Below are 27,354 nucleotides of genomic sequence, written 5' to 3'. Positions count from 1 at the left end.
AGATAGATTAATTTCAAAGATGTTTATTTCTAAAGAGGAATAGTAGATATTTCTCAATATATATTGCACGTACTATTATCTTGACATATTTGATTCTCTTGTATTCAATCCTCATGTCATCTAGTGCCATAGTCTGAGAACTAGTATGTACTCCGCTGAGCATTGCCCTGCCTCTAATTTTTTATTGGCTAGTTAACCTGAAAATACCATATAAATAGTAAAATACTTATAAATATCAATGATTTTCAGGCCAGCCAGTTCAGTCCTTCTCAGGCACCACTAGAGCATAGCGCTCTATGGGCTCTGTGTATTATTTCCTAGACACTGTGGCTGAGTTTCCTTTCAACTGTACCTGTTGTTTTACTTTAACCCTAGTAGTGGTTTATTTTACTTTACCTTGTCTTTGTCAAGACAAGGTAACATCAAGAGAGTATACTTTGTGGTTTTTAAGGGTTTTACACTCCTTATTTTCTGCAAAAAGATGACACTCATACATCTGATCATATTGCTCAAAAGGTAAAATTTGAATTAAGTGAATTTGAGTCAAATATAATAAAAAAAAAAAACGAATATGTATCAAGGAGAATAAACATTTTTTTAAATTCATGTTAGGTCATGCGGACTGGGATCTGTTTTTGAGACATTAGAGGTAGATAAAAAAAAATCACAAAAGTACTTTAAAAATGATTGTATAAAACATTGCAAATCTACGCTTGATGTTTTGTTTACACTGTCTACCAATATCATTGATTATAAAGATATTTACAGAACAGAAAACTCACTCAATCTCAAAACAATTGTTATAAAGAATGAATTGAAAATAGCGAAAATAAAACTAAAATGACTTGGCAATTGGTAAAAGAGATTAAGGGTAATTATAAAAATCAAGGTAATTTCTGTTTGAAGGGTGACCCTCTGGTGCTTTCTAACGAAATAAATCAATTACTATTTAAATGGGAATAAGCCACAATTAAAGGTTAAAATACATTTATTGACGTTTCAATTTCCACTTCGGAAATCGTTCTCAAAATACAAACATTAGTAATGTTAATGTAACACTAATGTTTGTATTTTGAGAACAATTTCCGAAGTGGAAATTGAAACGTCAATAAACGTATTTTAACCTTTAATTGTGGCTTATTCCCATTTAAATAGTAATTAATTTAAAATGCCACAAGAAAATAGCTTCAGAACAATAGAAATAAATCAATTTATGGCAAATGCAGCGCCAGAAGCTGTAAAGAAAATAAAGCATATAAAAAATTTTCAAAATAATATCGAACAAAATAATCATTGCATGTTTTTAACTCCCGTCTCAGAGAAATAAGTCACATAATAAACAACTTAAAAAACAACAAGCATAGCTCTGGTTATGGTGAAATATCAAACAACTTAATTAAATGTTTCATCAGAGATTTGTCTTCCTCTTCCTTTTATAGTTAATGCTTCTTACAAGGAAGGTAAAGTTCTTTAAAGTTTTAAACTGCCAATTGTCAAGCCACTACATAAAAAAGATGATGTTACTAAGATGGAGAACTATAGACCAATAATCCTTCTTCCATCATTCTCAAAAATATTGAAACAGCAATATATTTCAGACTAAACAACTGTTTTACTACAAACAACTTATTTAGTATTTCACAGCACAGTTTTGTCGCTGGGAGATCTGTTAAGACAGCTACCTATGATTTTATATCAAAAATTTTAGAAAAACTAGAGGCAAAGATGAAAATGCTAGATGCTTTTTTGGAACTATCTAAAGCTTTCGATAGCCTAGATCATGTTCTTTTATTACAAAAATTACATCTTTATGGAATACAGGGACTAGTATTAAACTGGATAAATCATTTCTCACAGATAGGTCACAAAAGGTATGCCTGGAGAAAAGGGGATGTAAGGTTTACTCTGAACCGATCAACTTAAAATTATTCATACCACAGAAGGGTTTTGGGGTCTTTTCTCTATTTGCTCTACATAAACGACCTTCCAAATGCGGTGGTTAGTAGTTCCTCAAATCTTGTAAATTTCGCTGATGACTCAAATGTGCTTTTCTGGGAAAAACATTAGAAACACTCCTCACAGTGGCAGAGCAAACTCTAAACAAGACTAAACAGTGATTCAGTGGAAATTGGTTGTTGCTTAATACTAATAAGACAGTTTTTGTTTACTTTAGAACCAGCCAGTCACGAGAACAGTTTACAGATACAATCAATTTTCTATCACAGATCATGGAAACTGCTTAATCAATTAAATTTCTTGGTCTTCATATTGACCAGAATCTGAATTGGGGGAACCAAATACAACAAAAAAACTGAATAGAGCCTGCTACTGATTAAGAGTGTTAAAGAGCTATCTAGACCAGGGGATTTTACCATCAGTATATTATGCAAACTATTTTTCTGTTATGCCATATGGAATAATCTTCTGGGGTGCTGCAGTAGATAGCTCAACTGTCTTTATAATCCAAAAAAAGCAGTCCGGGTGATCTTAGGACTGAAGGCGGGAGAATCCTGCAGAGGCAGATTCAAATCACTCAATATACTCACTTTCTTTGCCATCTATATATTTGAATGTATTATGTTCCTTTTTAAAAATTTTACTTTGTTTTATCACCTGCTTGCCAATCATGAATATAATACAAGAAGCCTTAATTTGAATTTGTCACTTCACAGAATGTCTATAACAGAGAGAAGTCCTTTGTATGTGTATGTTAAATTTTATAATAGTCTATCCTCTGACATTCAACAGGAAACACACCAAGTATAGAGCTTTTAAGAGAAAGGTTTTTCAACACCTAATAACATTGAGATCTATACTGTGGCAGAGAACCTGGCCTATTCTTTTCCTGATCAGCATATTTAATTTAATTTGTAATGTTAATATATTTTGATGTGTGATGTATATATATATATATATATATATATATATATATATATATATATATATATATATATATATATATATATATATATATATATATTAATCTGTGATTAATAATGTGACGTTATTTGCTCAATTATGTTTAAACATTTATGCAAATAAAAATTTACTCCACTCTAATCTATTAAGATATTGCTAGTTTTGAAGGCCCCTCTGTAAAATGCTCCAACTCTCATTTTTATAATAATTCTGAGCATTCGCTTCTGATAGAAAAATATTTTATGATCATTAAGTTCATTGCTTCCACTATAAAAAAATCGCCCCATAATGCACCAAAAGGTAGAGCATACTGAATTAAACCTTTTATTAAGTTGCTGTATGTGACTTTTCCATGCTAATGTTGCATCAATTGTCATGCATAAAAATGTAGTGCAAATTTCAATGTTTGTATCGTCTAACAGAAGATTATTTGGACTTTTTTTCTTTAAAAATAAACTATTCTTTAAATCAGTGAGATTAAATTGCCTAGACAAGTGATCTATGGTTTGTAATTGAAAATCCGGTTTGAGATTAATTATTGAAAGGTTAGTTAATATTTTATAAAACTTATATTTTCATTAGGAAGTTTATAGTTTGATGAGTAAGAAAATGCATTTTAAATTTTTTTAATAGTTTGCCAAATACAGCTGATGTCCACATTTCTATTTATATTGCCACAATATTTCATAAATTTTGGCATCTTTATTGTTTTTAAAAGTCGTTTTGATTTAGAAATTTTGTACTTAGCATTGATATAATTATCAAGATTAAATCGTTATCGTGCACAGGTATGAAAAAAATAAAAGCGACTGAAACGATGAAATGTAAAGATTGCGTGGCCATACACTACATAGAATACTTCTCGGTCACTCTCTGAGTGCTACATCCCGTTTTTTTTTACCTTTTTCTCCAGGTGTTTTATTAAAATTATAAAAACTACTTATAAAAATACCTTCTGATTGTAAAAACTAACGAAATGCCTCGAAATGGCAGGGATATACGACGTCAACTACAGCAAAGAAATAAGGACCTGAATATGGGAACTGCGAATGTGTTAAGCTGACACACACCTCCATCAGCTTTAGACCTCCATCAGGGATAGACATTTCTTCCGGAAAGTAAACAATATAAAAAATGGCTTTGAACAAGATCTGAAACTGTCATAAAGAATGACGAAGTTAATCTGGTTACAGGGGAGGTTGAAATAATAGAGACAGGGTAAAGATACTTTGACGAGCTGCTAAATGTGCCGGTAAATGCAGTCGGTCAGGAATATGTGTATATTACGGCGGAACTCATATTAAAAAATCCTACTGGAAGAAGTTTGACGCGCTATCTCAGAGTGGTGGAATATTAAATAGGAGACTATCAGTGTGGGTTTAGGAAAAAATGGAAAAATGAAAACAGTGGATCAAATATCCACTATTAGGCAATTAATGAAGAAATGTTAATACAAAGAATACAAAAAAGTTAAGAATACAAAAAAACATTACACTTTATAGATTTTAAACAAGCATGCGATAGCATCATATGCATGGAGCTGTGGCGGAACTAAACATACTGAAGAAATGAATTAATTTCTCAAAAGCTTGTGTAGAAGTGTAGGAAAACTCTTGACCATTTTTACAATAAATAGTGGTCTCTAATAGGGGGATACCCTAAGCTATTATTCTCTAACATCGCTTTGTAGAGCAACATATGAAAAATTAATATAGAAACTCTCCTTTTTCGATATCAACATACTCATATTCTCTGATGATATGGATATAGTGGAAACACAACTGTTAGTGTCAAAGAAGACTGTATTAAAAAGAATAATTAGTTAAGTTATTGAAGAAAGTAAAATTTTAAACAAGCGATATTTTACAACATATAAAATTGAGCAATCACAATTTCTTCATTACGATAATTGCACATGTAGTAGTCGTTGTATATGTATGTGTAATATAATAAAAATGGTGTTGAATGTATTTTATGTTCCTTTATTTCACTAACTAAAAACATGTATGTGGTAACCTACAGTGAGTAACGTCCCATGACATCTGTCAACGTCCAAGTGTCATGTCATAGAAATACTAAAATGTCAAGGATATGACAATAATAAACCTTGAAAGGTCAACTTGGCTATAATTTTTTTTATTTATTAAATCCCCTTGTTTCTGCAATAATTTTTCTGTTCCAGTAAATTGTTTTGGTTTGTGTTTTAGGTTGTTCCCAGGAGGAGGATAGAATTAAAATCATGGAAACGTTAGATTCATCTCACAAAGGAAAATATACAGGCCAACACAAAGAAGGAACAATATTAGATAAAAATATGACAATTGCGACTGGACAACAACCTTACAAGTGTGAAATTTGTTTAAAGCAGTTTAGCCAAGAGAGTAGTTTGGAAACACATTTGAGATTGCACACTGGGGAAAAGCCTTACAAGTGTGAAATTTGTTTTAAGCAGTTTACTTATAAAAGTTCTTTGGATGAACATACGAGAGTTCACACTGGAGAAAAGCCTTACAAGTGCGAAATTTGTTTTAAGCAATTTTCTCGAAAATATTCTTTATGTCAACACATGAAAATTCACACTGGAAAAAAACCTTACAAGTGTGAAATTTGTTTAAAGCAGTTTAGTGTTCAATGTAATTTAAAACAACATTTGAGAACACACACTGAAGAAAAATCTTATAAATGTGATATTTGTTTTAAGAAATTGACTAAAGGAAGTGTGAAAAAACATTTGAAAGCGCACACTGGGGAAAAACCTTACAAGTGTAAAATTTGTTCAAAGCAGTTTACCCAAAAAAGTAATTTGGAAAAACATTTGAGATTGCATACTGGAGAAGAGCTTTACAAGTGTGAAATTTGTTTTATGAAATTTACTGAATCAGGAAGTTTGAAAAGGCATTTGAGAGTGCACACTGGAGAAAAACCTCACAAGTGCGAAATTTGTTTAAAGCAATTTTCTCAAAAAGGATATTTGAATATCCATTTGAGATTGCACACTGGAGAAAAGTCTTACAAGTGCGAAATTTGTTTTAAGCAATTTTCTCGAAAATATTCTTTATGTCAACACATGAAAATTCACACTGGAGAAAAACCTTACAAGTGTGAAATTTGTTTAAAGCAGTTTAGTGTTCAATGTAATTTAAAACAACATTTGAGAACACACACTGGAGAAAAATCTTATAAATGTGATATTTGTTTTAAGAAAGTTACTAAAGGAAGTGTGAAAAAACATTTGAAAGTGCACACTGCGGAAAAGCCTTGCAAGTGTGAAATATGTTTAAAGCAGTTTAGCCAAGAGAGTAGTTTGAAAACACATTTGAGATTGCACACTGGGGAAAAGCCTTACAAGTGTGAAATTTGTTTAAAACAGTTTTCTCAGAAAGGTTCTTTAAACAGACATTTGAGATTGCACACTGGAGAAAAGGATTACAAGTGCGAATTTTGTTTTAAGCAGTTTACCCAAAAAACTAATTTGGAAAGGCATTTGAGATTGCATACTGGAGAAAAACCTCATAAGTGTGGAATTTGCTTTAAACAGTTTTCTAAGAAAACTAACTTGAAATCACATTTGATTGTGCACACTGGACAAAAAACTTAACAAGCATGAAATTTTATTTAAGCAGTTTTCTTACACAAATATGTTAAAAATACTTTTTGGGGGTACGTAGTGGAGAAAAACAACTGTGAAATTTGTTTTAGGCCGTTTTCCCAAGCGGTTAATATGAAGTTGTGTCTGAAATTATTCTGTAGAAAACCTTAAAAGTGACTAATGGATTCTGCTGTTTCGGGACAGTTTTTAAAGACAATTTATTTCGATAAAATTATAACTTTGACTTTCTTGTATACAGGGTGGTCCTTAAGTAATTGTACAAAAAGAAGCAGTAGATTCTACACTTTAAAATATTACGATTTAAGTCAAATTGCTTTAATAAAATGTTGATATTAAGAAAGATACAGGGTGTTAAAGTGGAAATTTCAAATTTTTATTTTTCGCTATAACTTTTATGTTAGTTAACATTTATACATGAAAATTTACAACTGGGTACTTTCAAATATAAGAAATTATAATTTGATGTAGCTGATAGAGGGCGCCACATGTGCTACATGTGTGGCATAAATTTGAACTTAACTTTTTTGCTCTTTGAGCTATTTGTATTTGTGATAAAAAATATTAAAGATACATTATTTTAACAAAAAAAGGTATACTTGTTAATAACTTCAAAACTCAACAGTTTTCGAGATAATCGCATTTTACAAATCAGCTGCATAATTCTAATTTAAGGCAATTACTCCAGGCAACGAAGAAAAAATAGACAAAAACATTAATACATCTAAATTTTTGTATAAAATACCTTTAACCAAAGTTAATAGTTAACGAAATATTAAATAAAATAAATATATCAGCAGGATAATTAATAATAGGATTTGACAAAATAACAGAATAATAGGATTTTACATCAAACATTTTACGTTTTATTTTAAATTAAAGTCATAATCAAAACATTTTGTTTACAAACCAAATTAAGAAATAGTTAAACTAAATAACATAACTTTTTGGCAAAGTAAGTGTTCGATATGTCCACCATTTTATTTAATTCATCTGTCGATATATTCCATAAAAGATCGTCTCATATTAAATAGCATCATTGGTTCTAAAGAAACTGCTGCAGTATTTATTTCTTCCCATAGTTGGTGGCGAATATTTATGGTATTCTTATAGACACGTTGTTTTAATGCGCTCCATACACCAAAATCAAACGGATTAAATTCGGGGCTACATGGTGGCTATAATGTATAATGGATGAATATATTATTTTGGATACATATCCAAATCTTATTGAAATACATCTTATTTGTCGCAGAGGTTAAATAATGTGTTAAACTGTGATGTATCTCATTCATTGGCTACTTATATACACACGGAATAACCTATCGATGACATTACTTATTTATATGATTACGTTACAGTTTACGAGTAACTATAATTATATCTCGAACAAATAGACTATTATGATTAACTAACGAACTAATATTATGCTGAACTAAATTACCTGTGTGTTTACTATATTTATAACAATATCGGTTATTGGGCCAACGATGATGTTTTTGTAAAAATGCTGAGTCTTTAAGGTTAAATTTGTGGCAAAAGTATTATGAAACAAAACACATATGTGTTATTCAATACCTGTACTTTAGTTTCTAATTGTCCTAATAAAAATGAGTAAAAAATTTACGTAATGAATAATAAGTATTCTTTTGGGATTTTTTATAAATTAAATAGTTATATCAATATATCACCACATTGCCAAGGAATATGACTGCCAGGACCAATCCAATGTTCAGAAAAGTTATATTTAAGTATGTTCTCACTGCCTTCTCTCTAGAATGTGGTGGTGTACCATCTTACATAAACCACATATTTTGGGTTTCCAGCATTTTAAAATAGGAAAAAAAGTAATACAACGCCAGTAGGTATAAAAACTTAAGAAGCGATAGAAAAGGGAAATTGTAAACATGATGACGGCCAACATCTGAATACAGACACGGCACCTAAAGAAGAAGATAAAGAATATTTTCTCCAATAAGACATTTAGCAGCCATAACAAAAATTTTGTAATGTTACATTATCACCTTTGAGTTGTTTTAATAGGAATAAAATATGAATTTTATTCTTATCTACAGGTATTCAGTGCTTTACCGCACAAATATCACAACTAAGAATTATTATGCAGCTGACTTATAAAATGCGATTAACTCGAAAGCGGTTAAATTTTGAGGTTACGAACAAGTATACCTTTTCTTTGTAAAAATAATGTATCTTTAATATTGTTTAACACAAATAGAGCTAACTTAAAGAGCAAAAAAATTAAGTGCAAATCTATGCCACACATGTGGCATATGTGGCGCCCTCTATCAGTTACATTAGAGTGTGTATAAAATTATAATTGAACCTACTTAAAAGAATCCAATTATAAATTTTTGTCTAAAAATTATTACAAATGTAAAAGTTATAGCGAAAAACAAAATTTTAAATTTCCACTTCAACACCCTGTATCTTTCTTAATATCAACATTTTATTAAAGCAAGTTGGCTTAAATCGTAATATTTTAAAGTGCAGAATCTACGGTTTCTGTTTGAACAATTACTTAAGGACCACCCTGTATATATATTTGCAGAAACTTGTTACCACATATTGGCATAGTGCGATATAATACAAATAAAATTCAATATTAATGTCAAACTTAATCTTATTTGTAAACTTAATTAATATTCTACTATATATTTACATCATGTACAAAGAACTCCGCCACTTTTGTGTAAAAGTGGTTTATGTTAAATTAGCTGAAATTTTTCAGAGCTGACCAAAAGTTATCATTTCGCTAAGACTCATAAATCAATTGTGTCTGAGGTACAGAGGTTCCAAGTATTGGTTTTTAGTCCATTTAAATAATACATATTTGTAAAATATACAGAGTTTTAGTAAATCCGTACAACTAACTTCAGGGAGTGATTCTCCAAGAAAAATAATGACAGTATCCTATGTAAAGCTATGCTTGCAAATGTTGGCTTTTCCGAGATACAGGGTGTTGACATTTTTCTTAAAAACTAACGACTTATTTATTGCCCTGACACTGCTTGTGATATGCAAATAAAATTTAGTGGGTTTTATGAGTTGGTTATTGCACATTTTTTTGACATAGTTAGAAATTATATATTCATCAGTGGCGTGCATTCGGGAATGGTCTCAATTTTTTCAAAGAAATAAAATGGTACCCAAAATTAAAATATATTTTTGAATTCTCCATTTAATTTTTTTCAAAAAATCTTTTTGTTTTTTACATGAGGCGCCGATTAGAAAAAAAAACATCCTAACGTATACTTTATTTAAAAATTTTCAATTAATTAATCTCTCAAAAGCTTGTGTGGAAATGCAGTAAAACATAAAGGAAAACTGTTGACCATTTTTACAATAAATAGTGGTCTCCAGCCTTAAAATGCTCTTTCTTATGGAAAATGTATATAGAAACTCTCCTCTTTAGATATCAACGTATTCGTATTTGCAGACGAAAGGGATATATTAGACACACGATTATTAGTGTCACAGGAGACTGTATGAAACAGAATAATTAGTTAAGTAAATGAAGAAAATTTATTCAAAGTATAATTTTAAACAAATGATATTTTACGTTATATAAAACTGAGCAATCACAATTTCTTCATTACAATAGTTGCACATGTAGTAATAAACCTTGAAAGGTCAACTTGCCTATAATTTTCTTTATTTATTACTTTGTTTCTGCAATAATTTTTTCGTTCCAGTGAAATGTTTAAAGTTGGTTTGTATTTTAGGTTGTTCCCAAGAGAAGAATAGAATTCAAATCATGGATACGTTACATTCATCGCATAAAGGAAAATATACAGGTCAACACACTGAAGAAAAAATATTAAATATAAATATGACAATTGCGACTGGACAACACCCTTACAAATGTGACATTTGTTTAAAGCAGTTTAGCCACAAGAGTAACTTGGAAACACATTTTAGATTGCACACTGGGGAAAAGCCTTACAAGTGTGAAATTTGTTTAAAACAGTTTTCTCAGAAAGGTTCTTTGAATAAACATTTGAGATTTCACACTGGAGAAAAACCTTACAAGTGTGAAATTTGTTTTAAGAAATTTACTGAATCAGGAAATTTAAAAATGCATTTGAGAGTGCACACTGAAGAAAAGCCTTACAAGTGCGAAATCTGTTTAAAACAATTTTCTCGAAAAGATTATTTATCTCAACACATGAAAATTCACACCGGAGAAAAACCTTATAAGTGTGAAATTTGTTTAAAGCAGTTTAGTGATCAAAGTAATTTAAAACAACATTTGAGAACGCATACTGGAGAAAAACCCCACAAGTGTGAAATTTGTTTAATGCAGTTTTCTCACAAAAATTATTTGAATACACATTTGATGTTGCACACTGGAGAAAAGCCTTACCAGTGTGAAATTTGTTTAAAGCAGTTTTCCCACAAAGGTTATTTGAATACACATTTGAGAACGCACACTGGAGAAAAACCCCACAAGTGTGAATTTTGTTTTATGCAATTTATTCAAACAGGTCAATTAAAATCACATTTGAGATTACACACTGGGGAAAAGCCTTACAAGTGTGAAATTTGTTTAAAGCAGTTTTCTCACAAAGGTTCTCTGACTATACATCTGAGATTTCACATTGGAGACAAGCCTTACAAGTGTGAAATTTGTTTTAAGAAATTTACTGAATCAGGAAGTTTAAAAAAGCATTTGCGAGTGCACACTGGAGAAAAACCTTACAAGTGCGAAATTTGTTTACAGCAATTTTCTCGAAAACATTCACATATGAAAATTCACACTGGAGAAAAATCTCACAAATGTGATATTTGTTTAAAGGAATTTACTGAATCAGGAAGTTTGAGAAGGCACATGAGACTGCACACTGGAGAAAAGCCTTGCAAGTGCGAAATTTGTTTTAAGCAGTTTAGTGATAAAAGTAATTTAAGAGCACATTTGAGAATACACAGTGGAGAAAAACCTTATAAGTGTGAAATTTGTTTTAAGCAATTTATTCGAATAAGTCATTTGAAATCACATTTGAGAGTACACACTGGAGAAAAGCCTTACAAGTGTGAAATTTGTTTAAAGCAATTTATTCAAGAAAGTAATTTGAAAAGACATTTGAAAACACACATTTGAGAAAAATTTAAGATGTTTGAAATTTGTTTTAAACAGTTTTTCCCCTGATACAAAAGATCTGCGTTATTACTGAAACTGAAGCTTATTCTGTTTGTTATCCATTGTTGCTTGCTACACCCAGTTGAGAATTTTTATACCTTGTATAAGTTTGTACAGGTCTTTTTCTTGGTGTGTCCTAAATTTATCGGAGTCTCCTCTTGGTTGCCCATATGTTTTTTGCGCTCCAGCGCCTCGCAATCATATATAAGACAGCCATACTCACTACGCGGCCCGTGGGCCGCATGCGGCCCTCGGAGCGAGTTTTCGCGGCCGTCTACTGCTAGGCAGTAAATTTGCAAGTTATAATATAATTATGTTTCTATTTATGCATTTAATCAGATTACAGTAGTGTAGAGCGGCGCCATGCATTGTACCGCATTCTACCCCTACCCACCCCCACCACATAACATCTAGTTAAGTTGTTGAATTTTAAATTAGATATGGCAGTAGGGAACTCAAATAGTCGGAAACGAAAACTGAAAGATCAAAACCGTGAATTTCAAGCCAAGTGGGAGGAAAAATTCTCGTTTACAAAAGGTAAGAAAGAAGGCGCGGTCCTATGTTTGATATGTCCTGAAACGGTGAATGGAAACAAACGTTATAATCTGAACACTCACTACACTTCAATCTATTCACAATTTGAAGAAAAATTCCAAGATCCGAGAGAAAAAATTGAATTCTTGGAAAAAGTCTCTTGCTTGTGAACGTAGTTTTCTTTTTAACGCAATAAAAAAGAATTAGCTTACTACAAAAGCATCCTACCAAGTTACAGAAATTTTAGCAAAAAAGATGAAGCCGTTTTCTCATGCAAAATTTGTAAAAGAATGTGTTGTCACAGTTTGCTAAACTTTGTTCTCACAATTTGCTAATAATGAACAAATATTAGATAGAGTTTCAAAACGTCAGCTGTCTGATTCAACGTGCATGAGACGGTCACAGAACTTAGCAGTAAATATTGCCCTTAGTCTTACCTATAAACTGCAGAAAAGTAAATATTTTAGTCTTGCGCTCGACTCGTCCACTGACATAACGGCAATTTGTCAACTGCTATTGTTCATAAAGTATGTATCGAAGGATTGTGTTCTTAAAGAAGATTTTTTGGGCATGATTTCTATGACTGGACAAACTCGAGGTATTGATTATTTGAACACAATAGTAATTTTTTTTAACGAGCATAGCAGCGATTTGAAAAAGATTTTTTCTGTGTGTACTGATGGTTGCCCATCAATGTTAGGGCGAAATATAGGGTTTGTTCAGCTGTTGAAAAAACACTTGGGAAATGATAATTTATTGAGTTTCCATTGTATCATTCATTAAGAAAGCTTAGCTGCTAAATTTGGTGAAAATTTCAGCTGTGTTATGAAAACACTTGTAAATATTGTGAATGTCATAAGATCAAATGAACTAAACCACAGAGAGTTTCAAGAATTTTTGAAAGAACTTATGTCGCTTTATGGGGACATTCTTCTTTACCACACATAAGTGAGATAGCTGAGTAAGGGTAAAGTTTTGGAACGTTTCTCCAGCATTCGACATGAGATTACTCTGTTTTTGGCTACAAAGACTAAAGAGTTTCCTGATATTCATAATTTTAATTGGTGGCTTAAAGTAGCGTTTCTCACTGATACAATGAGCGATATGAATGAAACATTGACCAAATTGCAAGGAGACTACAATAACATTGTAACGAAAATGATGGGTATTGTGTTTTCACTGGAGCAGAAGCTGAATATGTATATTGAAGAATTGTCAAATGAAGATTATTTCAGCTTTCCTTCTGTTAAAGCACTGTTTGATGGAAATCCAGATGAAAGTAAAGACATTTCTGACCTACTGAAGCTGTTAGCAGACCTAAAGGATGAAATGTTTGTAAGGTTTAGCAACTTCAGGAAGTTCCAAGAACCATTTCGCTTGGTGGAAAATCCATGGGCAATAACAACGGCAAATGTAGATCAGGTTTCTGTTTTTAGATACGAAGCTCGGGATTTGAAAAATGAGTTAATTGATCTTCAGAATGATACAGAGCTCAAAAGTTCATAAAAAACAAGTACAGATCTAAGCTAACTAGTGAGAACGTTGAAAACATTTTGAGAATTTTAGTTTCTTCGCAACCTGCTAACATAGATGCCATTCTAGAGAGCTGTGAAAGATTTCGCCCATCGACTTCAACGAATTAACAAATTCAGGACTTGTGTACTTGCGGCCCTAAAGAAAATTTCATTCAAACTATTAGGCTCTCAAAGAAATCCTAGTGAGAATCCTTGATATAAGACATATTTTACAACTTCAGGATCCTTATCGCAAAGTATCAATTTAAGGTGTCCATTGTAAATGTCTATTCAGGAATTTTCTTACTGGTGCGTGCCCGGTCAACATTCCTGTTACTGTGCTTAGTTTATTCCTGTCCATATGGAGCAGTTCCTCTGTTCTTTTTGTACATGGTCCACCGTTGAAAATTTTCCCATGTGTTTGTTGTGGGTGTTCTTTTCCAAAATTTCTCGAAGGACTTCCTGTACAACCGCACTACAATCTTTGGTGTCCACACCCAGGGTCACAGTTGGCCCGTATGAGTCGTTCGATCCTCTTTTAGCGCGTTGATCTGCTTTTCCTTTATCTTTGATGTCCTAACGCATTAATAGTTTCGGTCAAATTGGTTTTTAGGGCAATGAACATAACCTTGCGTCACATTGTTGCCATATTTTTTGTATAAAGTATGAGTTTTTAAAATATAAAGATACTTATATTAAATATAAGAAATTATAATGTTTTGTTATGAGAACCAACAATTTTTGAATTCATATTAAAAAGCATTCATAAAATAGTATTTTTTACTTTAAATGTAGCTAAATATTGTAAATTATTCTGTAAATTGATATGTTTGTCAATTATTTTGTAAACTGATATATTTGGCAATGAAGCCAGAAATCTCTAAACAGGAATTGCTAGATTGCTACATATGGTTAAACTTCACTTTATTCTGTAGTTTCTAAACTATTAATTTTTACCTTAGGCATAATTCTAATGGTTTTTATTATATAAGTATTTTTTAAATGCAAGATATAATTTTATTTTATAATATTTATAGATATAATTGTAATGCTTTGAATCGTATATGTATTTTTCACGTTTTTGTTTGTTTTAAATTTTCATTTCATATAATTATATAAATTAAGTGCTCTTGCCCATAATTTTATATATGAGAGTACGAAATAATTGAGTATATGGCAACACTGACGTATATTAAGCTTACATTTAGGGCCGGTTCTACAATCCCAGTATAAATTGGAGAATAATTGAGGCTATGAGAGCAAGAGTGGGCTAACACCAAATATTGAATAATGGATTTACCTGAACCAAGAATATATGCGTTTTTTTGAAGTCTTATAAAATTAAAAGATGATGCCAAAAGGTAGTCATTGTTTACAAATCATTAACTAATAACAAAAAACTCGAAGATCTTGTAGTATATTTAACAAAAATATAAAAATTTCCGCTTTTTTGTGGATTAGACCGCTTTTGCATCAGTGTGCCCTTAAAAATTTTAATAGGAATGTGGATTAGACCTAGAGTACAATACAATTAAACAATATTAATGTTGAAAATATGCTTTATTAAAAACAAAGTAACAAAAATACTTTATCTTCATCGTTAATGAACTCTTCTTCTTGCTGTATAGTGGATCTTATTGTTCTGGTGCTTGTGTAAAATCCATGATATATTGGAGGTATAAATGAACATCTACATTATTGCTGTATTTGTAGTAAATTATAAATGGATTTATTTTCTTATATTACAACCACTGGATCTGTAACCATTTGACTTTTAATTTTTGTGTATAAAGTTTGCGTTTTGTTATATTTCTTTCTAACTTGTTAATGGAATAAAAATCGTTTTCTGCCATCTTTATTATCGTAAAATGTGTTTTTTTTTTCATGCATGTACTATTACCTTGATCCAGTCGTCAGGTACGTAGATATATTTAAAAAAATATATATTTTGCTTACTTATTACTCCGAAATCTTGGTCACAGACAAGGTAAGAATGTCCGCTGACTAAAAATTTATGATCAATATTTTTCACCAAAATATCAGGATGTGACACAATAAAATCGCAAAAAACAGCCATTTTAATGTTATGGTTCTGCCCTTCGCATTGATCGGAATATGGTATTACATTTTTTGTTGTAACAACATTTTTAAATAATGCAGTAAACAGGATCCTATTTCTTGAGGTCCTCGTGATGCTTGTGTCTCGTTCCAAGCATATATATGAGCATTATTAGTAACCAAATTATGGACCCCTAAGACGTAAATCAACAACTGGCGTTTATAGTAAGAAATTCCAGTGCTGATAACTGATGTGGACAACGTTCGCATCAAGTCAAATGCAATCACTGTCTGCTTTTCGTTGGTGAACCTCTAATGTTACTTCAAATTTACGTTTTTCTGCTTGAACTGTTGAGAACTTTATTTTATTATACAAATCACATTTTTTGCACGAATCCGTAATTGGTGCATGGAATCCAATATTAAATATTACTGATGGAGGATGGTTAGCCCACTCTTGCATTCTTTTACGTATTTATGTATTGAACAATTTTGGTCTATTCCATAACTTCGTGGGATAGCCCATTCGTATTTTCAATTTTTTGTTATTTTCTATAATGCAAAATCACCTTACTGGCGAGATTTATGTTATAATATACGAAAATGTTGGTTAGACCGGTTTTGCTTTAAAACTTCAGGTCGTTAGAAGTGATTGCAATCTATAACTCAATTATCAACAAAATGTTGGTTAGCCCACTCTTGGCTCTCAAAGCCTCAATTATTCTGAGTATAACTTATACTTTAGTTTATTCCAAGTATAACTTTTCGAGCGTTCTACATTGTGAAATCGACAGCGGAATAGTTATTATGGGTAAAACTACAGAACACTAAAGTAAAAAGAAATAGTAGATCTGATGTTCTTAAACTTAGTTCAAATTATTATTGATAGTGACATTGGGATAATTACCAAACATAAAAATTTGCAAAAAGACATGTATAAAAAAAACTTCGATTTTAATATGAATGAATGTGTATAGTAAATTATAATTGATTTAATTAAGAAAAATATATTTAAAATTAAACACATACAGTTTTTAAGAGCAAAAAATATTTTTCGTCATAAAAATTTATACAATCATTTAAATTAAAATTTCCTTTGGATTTGCAATCTAAAATGTTTGTGTAATATTCATATTTAAAATTATATATTGTATATATTTTTGATTTTCATTTTTAAGTGCACTTTTTGAAATTCTTTCAACAATATATTTTTTTATCTTTATCTTATTTTTTCATTATATTACGAAATATAGCCCAATATATGAAAAATCTACTATGTTGAATTTTTTTTCCAAATAAAGATACTTTAGGATTGTAATTTTTTTTTATTTATTAATAGATAGTTTCGGCTCTTTATTCCCAAATTTTCGCCTTTGATTTTTTTTTTTTTTTGAGTTGGCAAAATTTTGTATTCGTCGATCGGGCTGCTAACAATGTCTCGAAATTAAAATGTTTTTTTTAAACAATTTTATTTTACAAGATTAATATGCACCTTATTTGGCAGTTCACCATCTTTTTGAGTTATGGAAGTTATGGAAAACTGAAGTTGCTACGATAATAGGCTGGGAAGTGTCAGGGGATACTCGGATATCTAAAGATAAAATATGGAATCTACATTTCCACACTCCATAGGATCTCTCTACACAGTTTTTAGTTCTGATTTGTGATTCTTTAAATAAAATTTCTGCAGGTTCATTTGGAGCTGCTGGAGGTGCTATCAAATAATTTTTAATACCATATCCACTGTCGCCCAGCAGAACAGAATTTGCACCAAATTTGCTCTTTCTATTAAGCGAGCTTTCAGTCTACAGTTATTAAAAATTGTTCGGTCATGTGCGGATCCTTGCCACCGCACCACTATGTCCATTATTTTCAATTCTGCATCACATACAGTCTGAACATTTCATGAAAAATATCCTTTTCAGTTTCTATAACGTTCAGCTTGATCTCCACCTGGTGATAAGATCCGGATGTGGGTGCAGTCTATTGCGCCTAATATATATAGAAATCATGCGATATTATGTATATTATTATTATGTTACGTTATGATATTATGTTTGTTTCAATTCCTGTAGTTCCATTTCTGTAGCAGGAAACTTTATGTATGTGTTTCGTAAAGTGTATATTGCCTCCGTTACTTGCTTTACAATTACACAAGCAGACTGCTATTAGCATTCAACCAGAAGCATAAAATCTTAAGGTTAATAACAGTTTAGTAGCTGCTGATATGGCATAATTGCGCTCAGTCTGAGACAATATTCTTCCTTCTATTTGGTGCAATAAAATGCTGCCAGTATGTTTCTGTAAACGAAAACGAGTGAAGAATTCTAATTCGTCATACTCTTCAAAATAATTTGTCCTAAAAAATTTATGCTACATAAATATATATCTAATTCATACCGAAGTTTTTGGATACCATAGCCTAGGTTTTCCTTCTTAAAAAATCTTCATCATCAGATTCAAAAATATTAATATTAACTGTATCCAAAACAAAAATTTCATAAAAACAAACAAAACCGCAGTTCAAATTTCGAATGGCATAAACTGAGGTTGAAGCATGTTCATAATTTCTTTAAATTATTCCCTTTAATAAACTATTTTCACGCCGCCCATGCCTGCATACCTTCGTTTTGTTACGCCTTTTTTTAACAAAGAAATAACTTCGCCAAATGTTTCTTCTTCTTTTTATCTTGTTTTGCTACATAAAAATCTTCCCTAATAACAAAGGAAAAAGGACCTATTGTGAAATCTCCGAGCTACCTTCTCAGAAAATCAGAAGAGTTGTTTTTCGTAGAAACTTTACTTTCTATTGGTAAACGCTACGAAAATGAACCCCAATATCTCGGATATTTAATGTCAATTTCGCGTGGCATCCTTCAGCCAATATCCCTTCCCTATTTTCAACCTTCGCTTGTCTAAGCCCTTCTAAATTCACAATCCGATATTCATTTCCAAGTTGGTTCCTGTGGCAAGCGGTCTTATCTTCGACAATCGGCGGTAAGTGGATTTTCAATTCACCCTTATTTATCTTTACACAGTGAGTCCTATATTAAATATTTTCTCTTTTGTCCAACAGACGTGTTCCACTTCGAAGGAACGAGGTCACTTCTGTTTGCCGATTAACCATTAGCCATTAACGATTAGCCATTAGCCATTAGCCATTATTTAATATTCACTATTCATTGTGCATTATTCATCATTCATCTCTACTACCGATTATTACCTGTGCTATTCCTGTTTGGCTGTTTATCTTCTCGTCTGCCGAAATCAACCCGAGGAATTACGGTTTGAAAACCGTAATTCGTTGCTGTAGCTACCTGTTGCCGAGGACCAAGTGTCAAGTGACTTTATTGAAGGCCTAACGCCACTATCTGTATCCACCTGTGGCATATTAATTGTGAGTAGTAAATTTTATTGACTAAAGCTCAACTTTGATACCTAAACCGTAAGAATTTGATTTATAACGTTTAGTTTAGTGACCTTGCTGTTTATGGTTAAACGGAACGAACTATTATGAGTTTGAACCTACGATATAATATATGTATAAATTACGGACCATTTCTTTTTATTAATGTAGGGTATATTTATGTTAAATTTCATATATAGATTTGAGGTGATCACATTCAATAAAAAAATTTTTGGTAAACGTTTAAGTGTTCTCAAGGCATAATAATAATTTGTTTGACGAATATTGACTATTATAATGTCCCTTGCTTTCTTCTATCCTTGAGAATACTACGTTATGCAGAATTATTTTCCCAAAAAAAATATTTTTTGTTTTTATTCGATTATAAATTAATCAATCACTTATCTCGTGTCATCTAACTGTGCCGTAAAGATTGTTATAGTGTATTTTTTTATATACCTCAATATAATTTTGTTGACGAACCTTTTGCTTTTTATTTTTATTGTTATGATATGAATATATATTATTGTGCATGGTGTATCTCTTTCAGGCATTTTTACTGATTTATGTTATTTGTTTTATCGTATAATTAGTGTATCTGTGTCGAAATATTGAGTGTGTACCGCACGATCAAGATACCTTTTCTCTCACGGTTTATTTTATTCTCGCGTATCTTAACTGTATCTTATCTTTCTCATTATCGTATTCTCTATGCCTTAAGGTTTCCCTGTTCCTCTAAAAATAGGGTGGTGCCCAAATAACTTTTCTTCTCTTATCTCTTATCTTCTCTTCTAACTTTTTGTCTTTGTGTCGTAAGTACTTCCTTAATTGATCCGTGATATTTGAGCTGTAACAAGAACCCCGACCAAGATACCTCTACCAGACTGAAGCCCGAGCCTAGTACCGTTCTTTGTGTAACCTTCAATCGATCATCCAGAGGGTACACAGAAAAGAATGGCGCCCAATGTGGTAGCTAACAGCAAGAAAATATCGTCCAATGTGGTAGCTAAATGGTAAAAAATAGCACCGCAACGCAGTCTTCAAATATAAGTATCTTCTCTTCTCTCGACTATTTTTTATCTAAACGAGTTTAAAAATGGATTCTTCTGTTATCTCTTATCTCAAGGTAAATCAGATCGATTACGAACTGAAAATCAGAGGTATTAAGTCAAATAGAACTCTTTCCGAAAAAAAATCTATCCTTAAGAAAGCCCTTCAGAAAGCCACTCCGATTATCGATCTAACGGAAAATCCCCTTATCTTCGAAGATGAATCAAGCCAGATCGAAACTATCTTTTCCGAAGTCGAAAATCTTATTTCTGAATTTGAAGGAAACCCTAGTGATTCTGTCTACAAAAGAACAAAGGCCCATTTATTGCATCTTTCCCTAAGACTACAACGTCTAACCCCAGATCCACAGAAACCTGTGGAATCGAATTTTAAAGACGAAGCTATCTCTACCTGCCTTCTGTTAGAAGCAAACCTAGATGATAAAATAATCACTACCGACTCGAATCCCGCATATATACCTTTAACTTCACAAGCTCCTATGCCAGCCATTAACCCTATCGTCCATGTTAATACTCCTGTTAATGTAGGTGATTGGAATATTAAATTTTCCGGTGATCCTAAGCATCTATTTAGTGTCTTGGAAAAAATTCAAAATCTTGCTGAATCGCGTGATATTCCCGATGCGATACTTTTCCGATCTGCCGTGGAATTTTTTTCAGGTAACGCAGCTAAATGGTTTAGCAGCGTTAAATCTAAACTTACCTCTTGGCCACAACTGGTCGAATTACTTAAATTCACATTCCTTCCGCATGGCTATGAAGACGAACTGTGGGATCAGATCAAAAGCCGTAAGCAAAGAAAAAATGAACCTTTCGTTCTGTATCAAGCAGACATACTTAATTTAATAAAGAGATTACCGAGACAGCCCTCCGAAAAAACCATAATCTCTTATATTCGTTCAAATCTCCTACCGGAATATTCTACTATGATAGCCACTAGTACGGTGGATACCGTAGACCAATTATCTTCTCTCATTAATACCGTCGAAATAAATGCTGCCTCAGTTTTCAAACGAGACTCTCCTTCTATTTCTAGCGTAGAAAACCAAAGGGATGCCCAGAGAAACCCTCCGAGACATTTTCAGTCTAGAAACAATTTTTCTAGTAATACCTTTCCCACGAACCGTTCTTTAGGCAAGAATTACGTACCTCCCTTAACTTCTAAGCCAAACTCTTCCACTGCGTGTTGGAATTGCCAAGGCAAAGGACACAGTCACCGTGAATGTCGTCGTCCGAGGAAAATATTTTGTTATCGATGTGGAAAATCTCAAGTTACCTTCCCACAATGTACAAATTGTAATCCTCCAAAAAACTAACGTACGGAATAAATACTATCGGCTATTCTATTCCCAGACATCCCAAAAAGTCCGATATCTCCCGATCCTCCAGTTATTCTTCAAATAGAATTCAGAATAATTTACCTCGAGATTACCGTTCTCCTACATCTCACCGAAGTACCTTTAACTCCCGTCAGCGAAAACAATGGAATAAGAACCGAGACTTTTCGCATAGAAACTCCTACCGCTTGACCGAAAATGAGTGGAAAAATTACCTTACGGAAGTTAGAAACTTCTATCGTCTTCCTTCTCATAATAAAGTCTGTCCCCTTGTGATCTCTAAAAAGACTGATAAAAGACCCTACATATCTGTAAATATCTACAATCAAGATTTTACTGTACTATTGGATACCGGTTGTTCCATTACGTGTGCCGGACAACAAGGTCTCGCTTTTCTTAATCAAAATAAAATTCCAATAAATAAATCCGTTAACTCGACAGTTTCTCTAGCAGACGGTTCCAATAAAAAAGTAACTGGTCTCATAGATTTACCTATTCTTGCCGATAATGTCTTTAGAGTAATTCAATGCCTTGTAGTGCCTTCTTTACCGTGTTCTTTTATCCTTGGAAGTAATTTTGCTGAACAATTTTGTCTCTCAATTGATTTTAATACCAACCAATGGAATACTAAGTCCGACAAACCAAATCATCCTTTTTCTATGGCCAATCCAGAAGCTATCTTCCCGCATCTTTGTTCGTTAGAATCTCTTAGTCCAGCCGACCGTACCTTAGCGAACAAAATTATTAATAACTTTAACGAAGTTAGTAGCGCTGAAGGTATAGGCCGCACAAATAAAATTCAAATGACAATAGATACCGGCGACTCAAAACCATTCAAGCGACGTCCTTTCCCTATGTCTCCATATATGTCGAATATCTTAAATAAAGAACTAGATTCAATGCTCCAGCTAGGTGTGATAGAACCCAGTTGTAGTTCTTGGTGTTCACCCGTTTTGTTGGTTAGGAAGAAAAATGACGAATTTCGTTTTTGTTTTGATGGTCGTACTTTAAACGATGTCACTAAACATGACACCTACCCGCTTCCAAATATCGATAGGATCCTCTCTCTTTTACGAGGTGCAAAATTTATCTCGTCTATTGATCTTAAGAAAGCTTTCTGGCAAATCCCCTTGGAAAAATCATCTCGTGAAAAAACTGCTTTCGCCGTAGTAGGTCGAGGGTTATTCCAATTTACCGTTATGCCTTTCGGTTTGTGTAATTCAGCACAAACACAACAACGTCTGGTAGATGCAATTTTCGGACCTGAATTCGAACCCTTTATTTTTTGTTATCTTGACGATATAATAGTATGTTCCCCTACCTTTGAAGAACATATCTCTCTTCTTTCTAAAGTTAAAGAAAAGCTAAAGGACGCAAATCTTACCATTAACGTAGATAAATGCGAGTTCTTCAAAACTTCCCTTAAGTTTCTCGGTTATATCGTTGGTGATAATTCTCTTCGGTCGGACCCCGAAAAAATATCTGCTATGATAACCTATCCCAGACCTACAAACACTACCGAAATTAAACGCTTCATTGGACTTTGCTCTTGGTACCGCCGTTTTATTAAAAATTTCTCTACCCTTGTCTCTCCAATAAACGATCTCCTAAAGGGTAAAGGAAAAGAAAAGAAACAAACCATTACTTGGAATCCTGAAGCTGAAAAGTCTTTTATCTTAATCAAGCAAGCCTTAGTATCTGCCCCCGTACTGGTTCAACCAGATTTTTCGAAACCCTTCGTCGTTCAAGCTCAGTTCAGCTCAAGTTCAGTGATACTGGAGTTGGAGCTGTTTTGACGCAAAAATTAGATGATAGCGAACAAGTTATATGTTACGCTAGTCGATCTCTGACTAAAGCCGAGCGAAATTTCTCTGTCACAGAACGTGAGTGCCTTGCCGTCCTTTTCGCCATTGAAAAATTTCGTCCGTACGTTGAAGGAACCAAGTTCACCGTCATCACTGACCACTATTCCCTTCTCTGGTTGACTACCCTCAAAAATCCCTCTGGTCGTCTTTGTCGTTGGGCCATGCGCCTCAAACAACATAACTTTACTCTTGTTCACCGAAAGGGATCCTGCCATAAAGTACCGGATGCACTCAGTAGAATGCACGAACAAGTCCCTCTGGACGAAACTCCTGTAAGTCCCGAATTAGCTTCTCTCGATGTTGATCTAAATAGAATCGAGCCCTGGTACGATAACTTACGGTCAAAAATTATCGCTAATCCAGATAACTTCCCCCAATGGAAAGTAGAAAATGAATATGTTTATAAGTATGTACCTACCTGTCTACCTTTTAAATCTAACGAAATAGAATGGAAAATTTTAGTACCTTCTCCCCAGAAACACGACGTTCTCAAATCCTGTCATGAACCTCCTACTTGTAGCCATTTAGGCTATTTTAAAACTTTATCCCGGGTCAAAGAGAGATTTTACTGGCCGAAGATGAGGAGAGACGTCCTCAAATACGTTCGTTCTTGCCAAGTCTGTGGAGCACAGAAAGCTCCAAATGTTCCTCAAATGGGTTTAATGGGAAATCAGAAGAAAGCCGAGTTCCCGTGGCAAATAATTGCTATTGATTTTATCGGTCCCCTCACGCGCAGTAAAAAAGGTTTCTCTTGGTTACTCGTCGTGACTGACTGGTTCTCTAAATATACGTTAATACAACCCCTACGCAAAGCTACCGCTCAGAATGTCGCTAACTTCCTAGAAAATAATGTTTTCTTAACTTTCGGTGTTCCCCAACACATCATATGCGACAATGCCTCTAATTTTAATAGCAAAATTCTTAAGAATCTTTGTCATGAATACAGAGTTCAAAAAATCTGGTTCACTGCCGTTTATTCCCCCCAATGCAACTTCGTAGAAAGAAGTAATCGTACCATTTGTACCGCTATTCGCAGCTATATTACCGAACATTCCGAATGGGATAGAGAAATTTTTAAAATTCAACAAGCTATTAATACCGCCCGCCATGAAGTTACTCAACACTCCCCAGCTTTTCTGAATTTTGCCCGCAACGTTCCCTTATTAGGAGATTATTATAATCGTCCCTATGACCAGCTCCAAAATATCGAATTCTCTCCCGGTAACAGAGACGAATATGCCTCTGAAATAACTGGATTGTCAACTGTCTTCAAGGAAGTCCAAACCCACCTATCTAAAGCCTATGAAAGAAATGCCAAATACTATAATCTCCGCAAACGAGATGTTCAATTTTCTGTTGGTGATACCGTGTGGCGCAAAAATATTGTTCTTAGTAGTGCTCCAAAACGTTTCATGTCTAAGCTTGCTCCCAAGTATGTCAAGGGTACAATATCTAAAAAATTCTCTCGTCTGGTGTATCAAATAAAAAACGAAGATGGTACTAATGCTGGACGCTGGCATATAAAAGATTTAAAGCCGTGTTATAGTGACTCTTTTGATTCCGAAGTCTCAGAAAATGAGCAAGAATAACTATTTACCATGCTAGAAATATATATATTATACCTTTTGTAACTGTCGTCTAACGCCCACATCTAATTTTATTGACTAGGAACTTTTACCTCCCATATCTATATATGTTATAATACGTCTGTAGTAAAAACGGTTATTTTACTATTTCCTACTATTTCTTATCTGACACTCATACATACATTGTTGTAACAAGATTCGTGAAAACACCTCTCATGTCTTTCTACCGATGTATCTTACCTGTCCATGTAAATTGATGTTTGTTGAGACCCCTATAATTCATGGTTAGTCTTAATTGCTTTGATTTCTACTTATCTATGTCTTTATTTTTACTTTCGACGTCATGCGATTTACCTTAAATTTTTCGTCCTATCTTATAACACACCTTACCTCATTGCGTTGATAAAATAATCGTTATATAGGCTGTGCTGTAGTCCTTACAAGCGAAGAAATCTTATCGTGTTACCTTTATTTAAAAATTTTTTACCTTATCTTCAAATAAAAATGTAAGGATATCTTACCTGTTGGAAATATACCTTACCTTCCAACGAAAAATTTACCTTACCTTCAAATGAAAATTGAAGGGCACCTTATCTGTTGAAAATATACCTTATCTTCCAACAAAAATTGGAAAAGATTTACCTTACCTTCAAATGAAAATTGAAGGGTACCTTATCTGTTAGAAACACACCTTACCTTCCAAAGAAAATTGGAAACATATCGTATCTTGAATAAAACTACCTTGACTCCAAATGGAATAATTAAGGACTACCTTATTTAAGAAAACCTAAGATTTTCTTGCCTTTACCTTCTAAAAAGTACAATTGCCTTATACCTTATCTTTACTGATACAGTGTTTCTAACAAGACTTCCCCTAAATCCCTAAACACACTGTCCGGCTGTGACATCTCTGTCGTGTTTAGAATTCCCAAATCGTGTAGTACTCTCTTTCCTACTTGGTTTAACTTTTGATGTGAGACCCAACATAGAAATAACATCTTCTCTACCCCTTTTCGTCATAGAGATCAGCATCTGCCAGAGATACTAGGCACTGAGGAAGGCTAGGACTGATGTTAGCGGACGTTCGCCAGTTGACTCGCCGAAAATAGTATCTGGATCCTAGTTTCTATTGACCATCTGTGGTAAGAATTCAGTCGTTCTTCAACCGGAATGAGGCCAATTAAATGACTCTCTTAGTGTTAATTTTGGTGCCTAAGAGGTTAGTCCCATCAATACCAGAATAAATACCCTATGTGCACCTGAAAAATTATGTACCATATGTACCCCCTGCTCCTAAACCTCGGGTTTTTGCAACCACATTACTGAAATATAATTTTTAACTCTATTAAATCTCAATCTCTTGTTAATACTGCATAGACTTTTGATAATCATTAAGAGATACTAAGTACGCAAATCCTCATTACAATTCTCCTTGTTAGTTACAAACTCCCTACCTACCTAACCAAAACTTAACATTAGTCTTATTACCTTTATGCCGGGTTACGAAAAACGTTGGCATATTAATCGTCTATTATTACCGCTTATATTTCAATAAGTACCGTTATATGGATTTTTAGCTATCTTCTTACACCACTGAAACTAGGTTAAGTCTATCTTTCTAGTGATGATATCTAAGCAAAATACTCGGACTATCTATTGATACAGTGTTATTTAAACCAAGGTGCCTCACGTTAACAATCTCGCGACGAACTCACTCTCTCGCTCATTGTTTAACGATCTCCATATTGCCTTGTTTGCCTTACGTGTCCTATTTTGCTGTAACAATATCGAGCGGATACCCTCTTATACCTTTTGACACATAAGTGTATATATTAACATAGTTGTATAAAAATATTATATAGGTTAAATAAATTCATTAAGCTTGTACTTTCATACCTTTTGTAAAAATTATAATTATTAAGCATATACCTTTATAACTTTTGTAAAACTTGTAGAATTACTTTTATGTTTTGTCTATTGTGTTAGATAGATACTATTTAGTGTATCGTTTATGTTATGTTATAATGTTACTTGGTCATATTGTACGTATGTGTTATCGTAGTAACGTAAACTTTCCTTGTTTTCCTCAACTTGTCTTTACGATAGTTCTCCCATGCTTCCTTGTTTCACAGTTCCGATGCAAACTCAGTACACCCAGTTTACATCGTGGAAAGGGCTGTGAAGCATGTTCATAATTTCTTTAAATTATTCCCTTTAATAAACTATTTTCACGCCGCCCATGCCTGCATACCTTCGTTTTGTTACGCCTTTTTTTAACAAAGAAATAACTTCGCCAAATG

The 27,354-nt window shown here is 33.0% G+C and overlaps 1 protein-coding gene across 3 annotated transcripts in view; it reads left to right on the top strand.

The window, feature by feature from the left end:
• The window catches only part of LOC140443376 (uncharacterized), a 49,737-nt gene extending 32,602 nt beyond the window's left edge, over positions 1 to 17,135 (top strand). For 2 of the 3 annotated variants that reach the window (XM_072534624.1, XM_072534630.1), the window contains exon 2: positions 5,127 to 8,809. In XM_072534624.1, the coding sequence (XP_072390725.1) occupies positions 5,127 to 6,517 (1,391 nt within the window). In that variant the 3' untranslated portion in view covers positions 6,518 to 8,809. Of the gene's footprint in view, positions 1 to 5,126; positions 8,810 to 10,269 lie in introns of those variants that run through there. The other variant, XM_072534637.1, reaches the window with a different exon arrangement.
• The last annotated feature ends 10,219 nt before the right edge of the window (positions 17,136 to 27,354 follow it).

Source organism: Diabrotica undecimpunctata, chromosome 1, assembly GCF_040954645.1.
Source record: "Diabrotica undecimpunctata isolate CICGRU chromosome 1, icDiaUnde3, whole genome shotgun sequence".
Classification (NCBI taxonomy): Eukaryota; Metazoa; Arthropoda; class Insecta; order Coleoptera; family Chrysomelidae; genus Diabrotica; species Diabrotica undecimpunctata.
The sequence above is the reverse complement of the archived record's forward strand: the minus strand, read 5'-3'. Positions and strand labels throughout refer to the sequence as shown.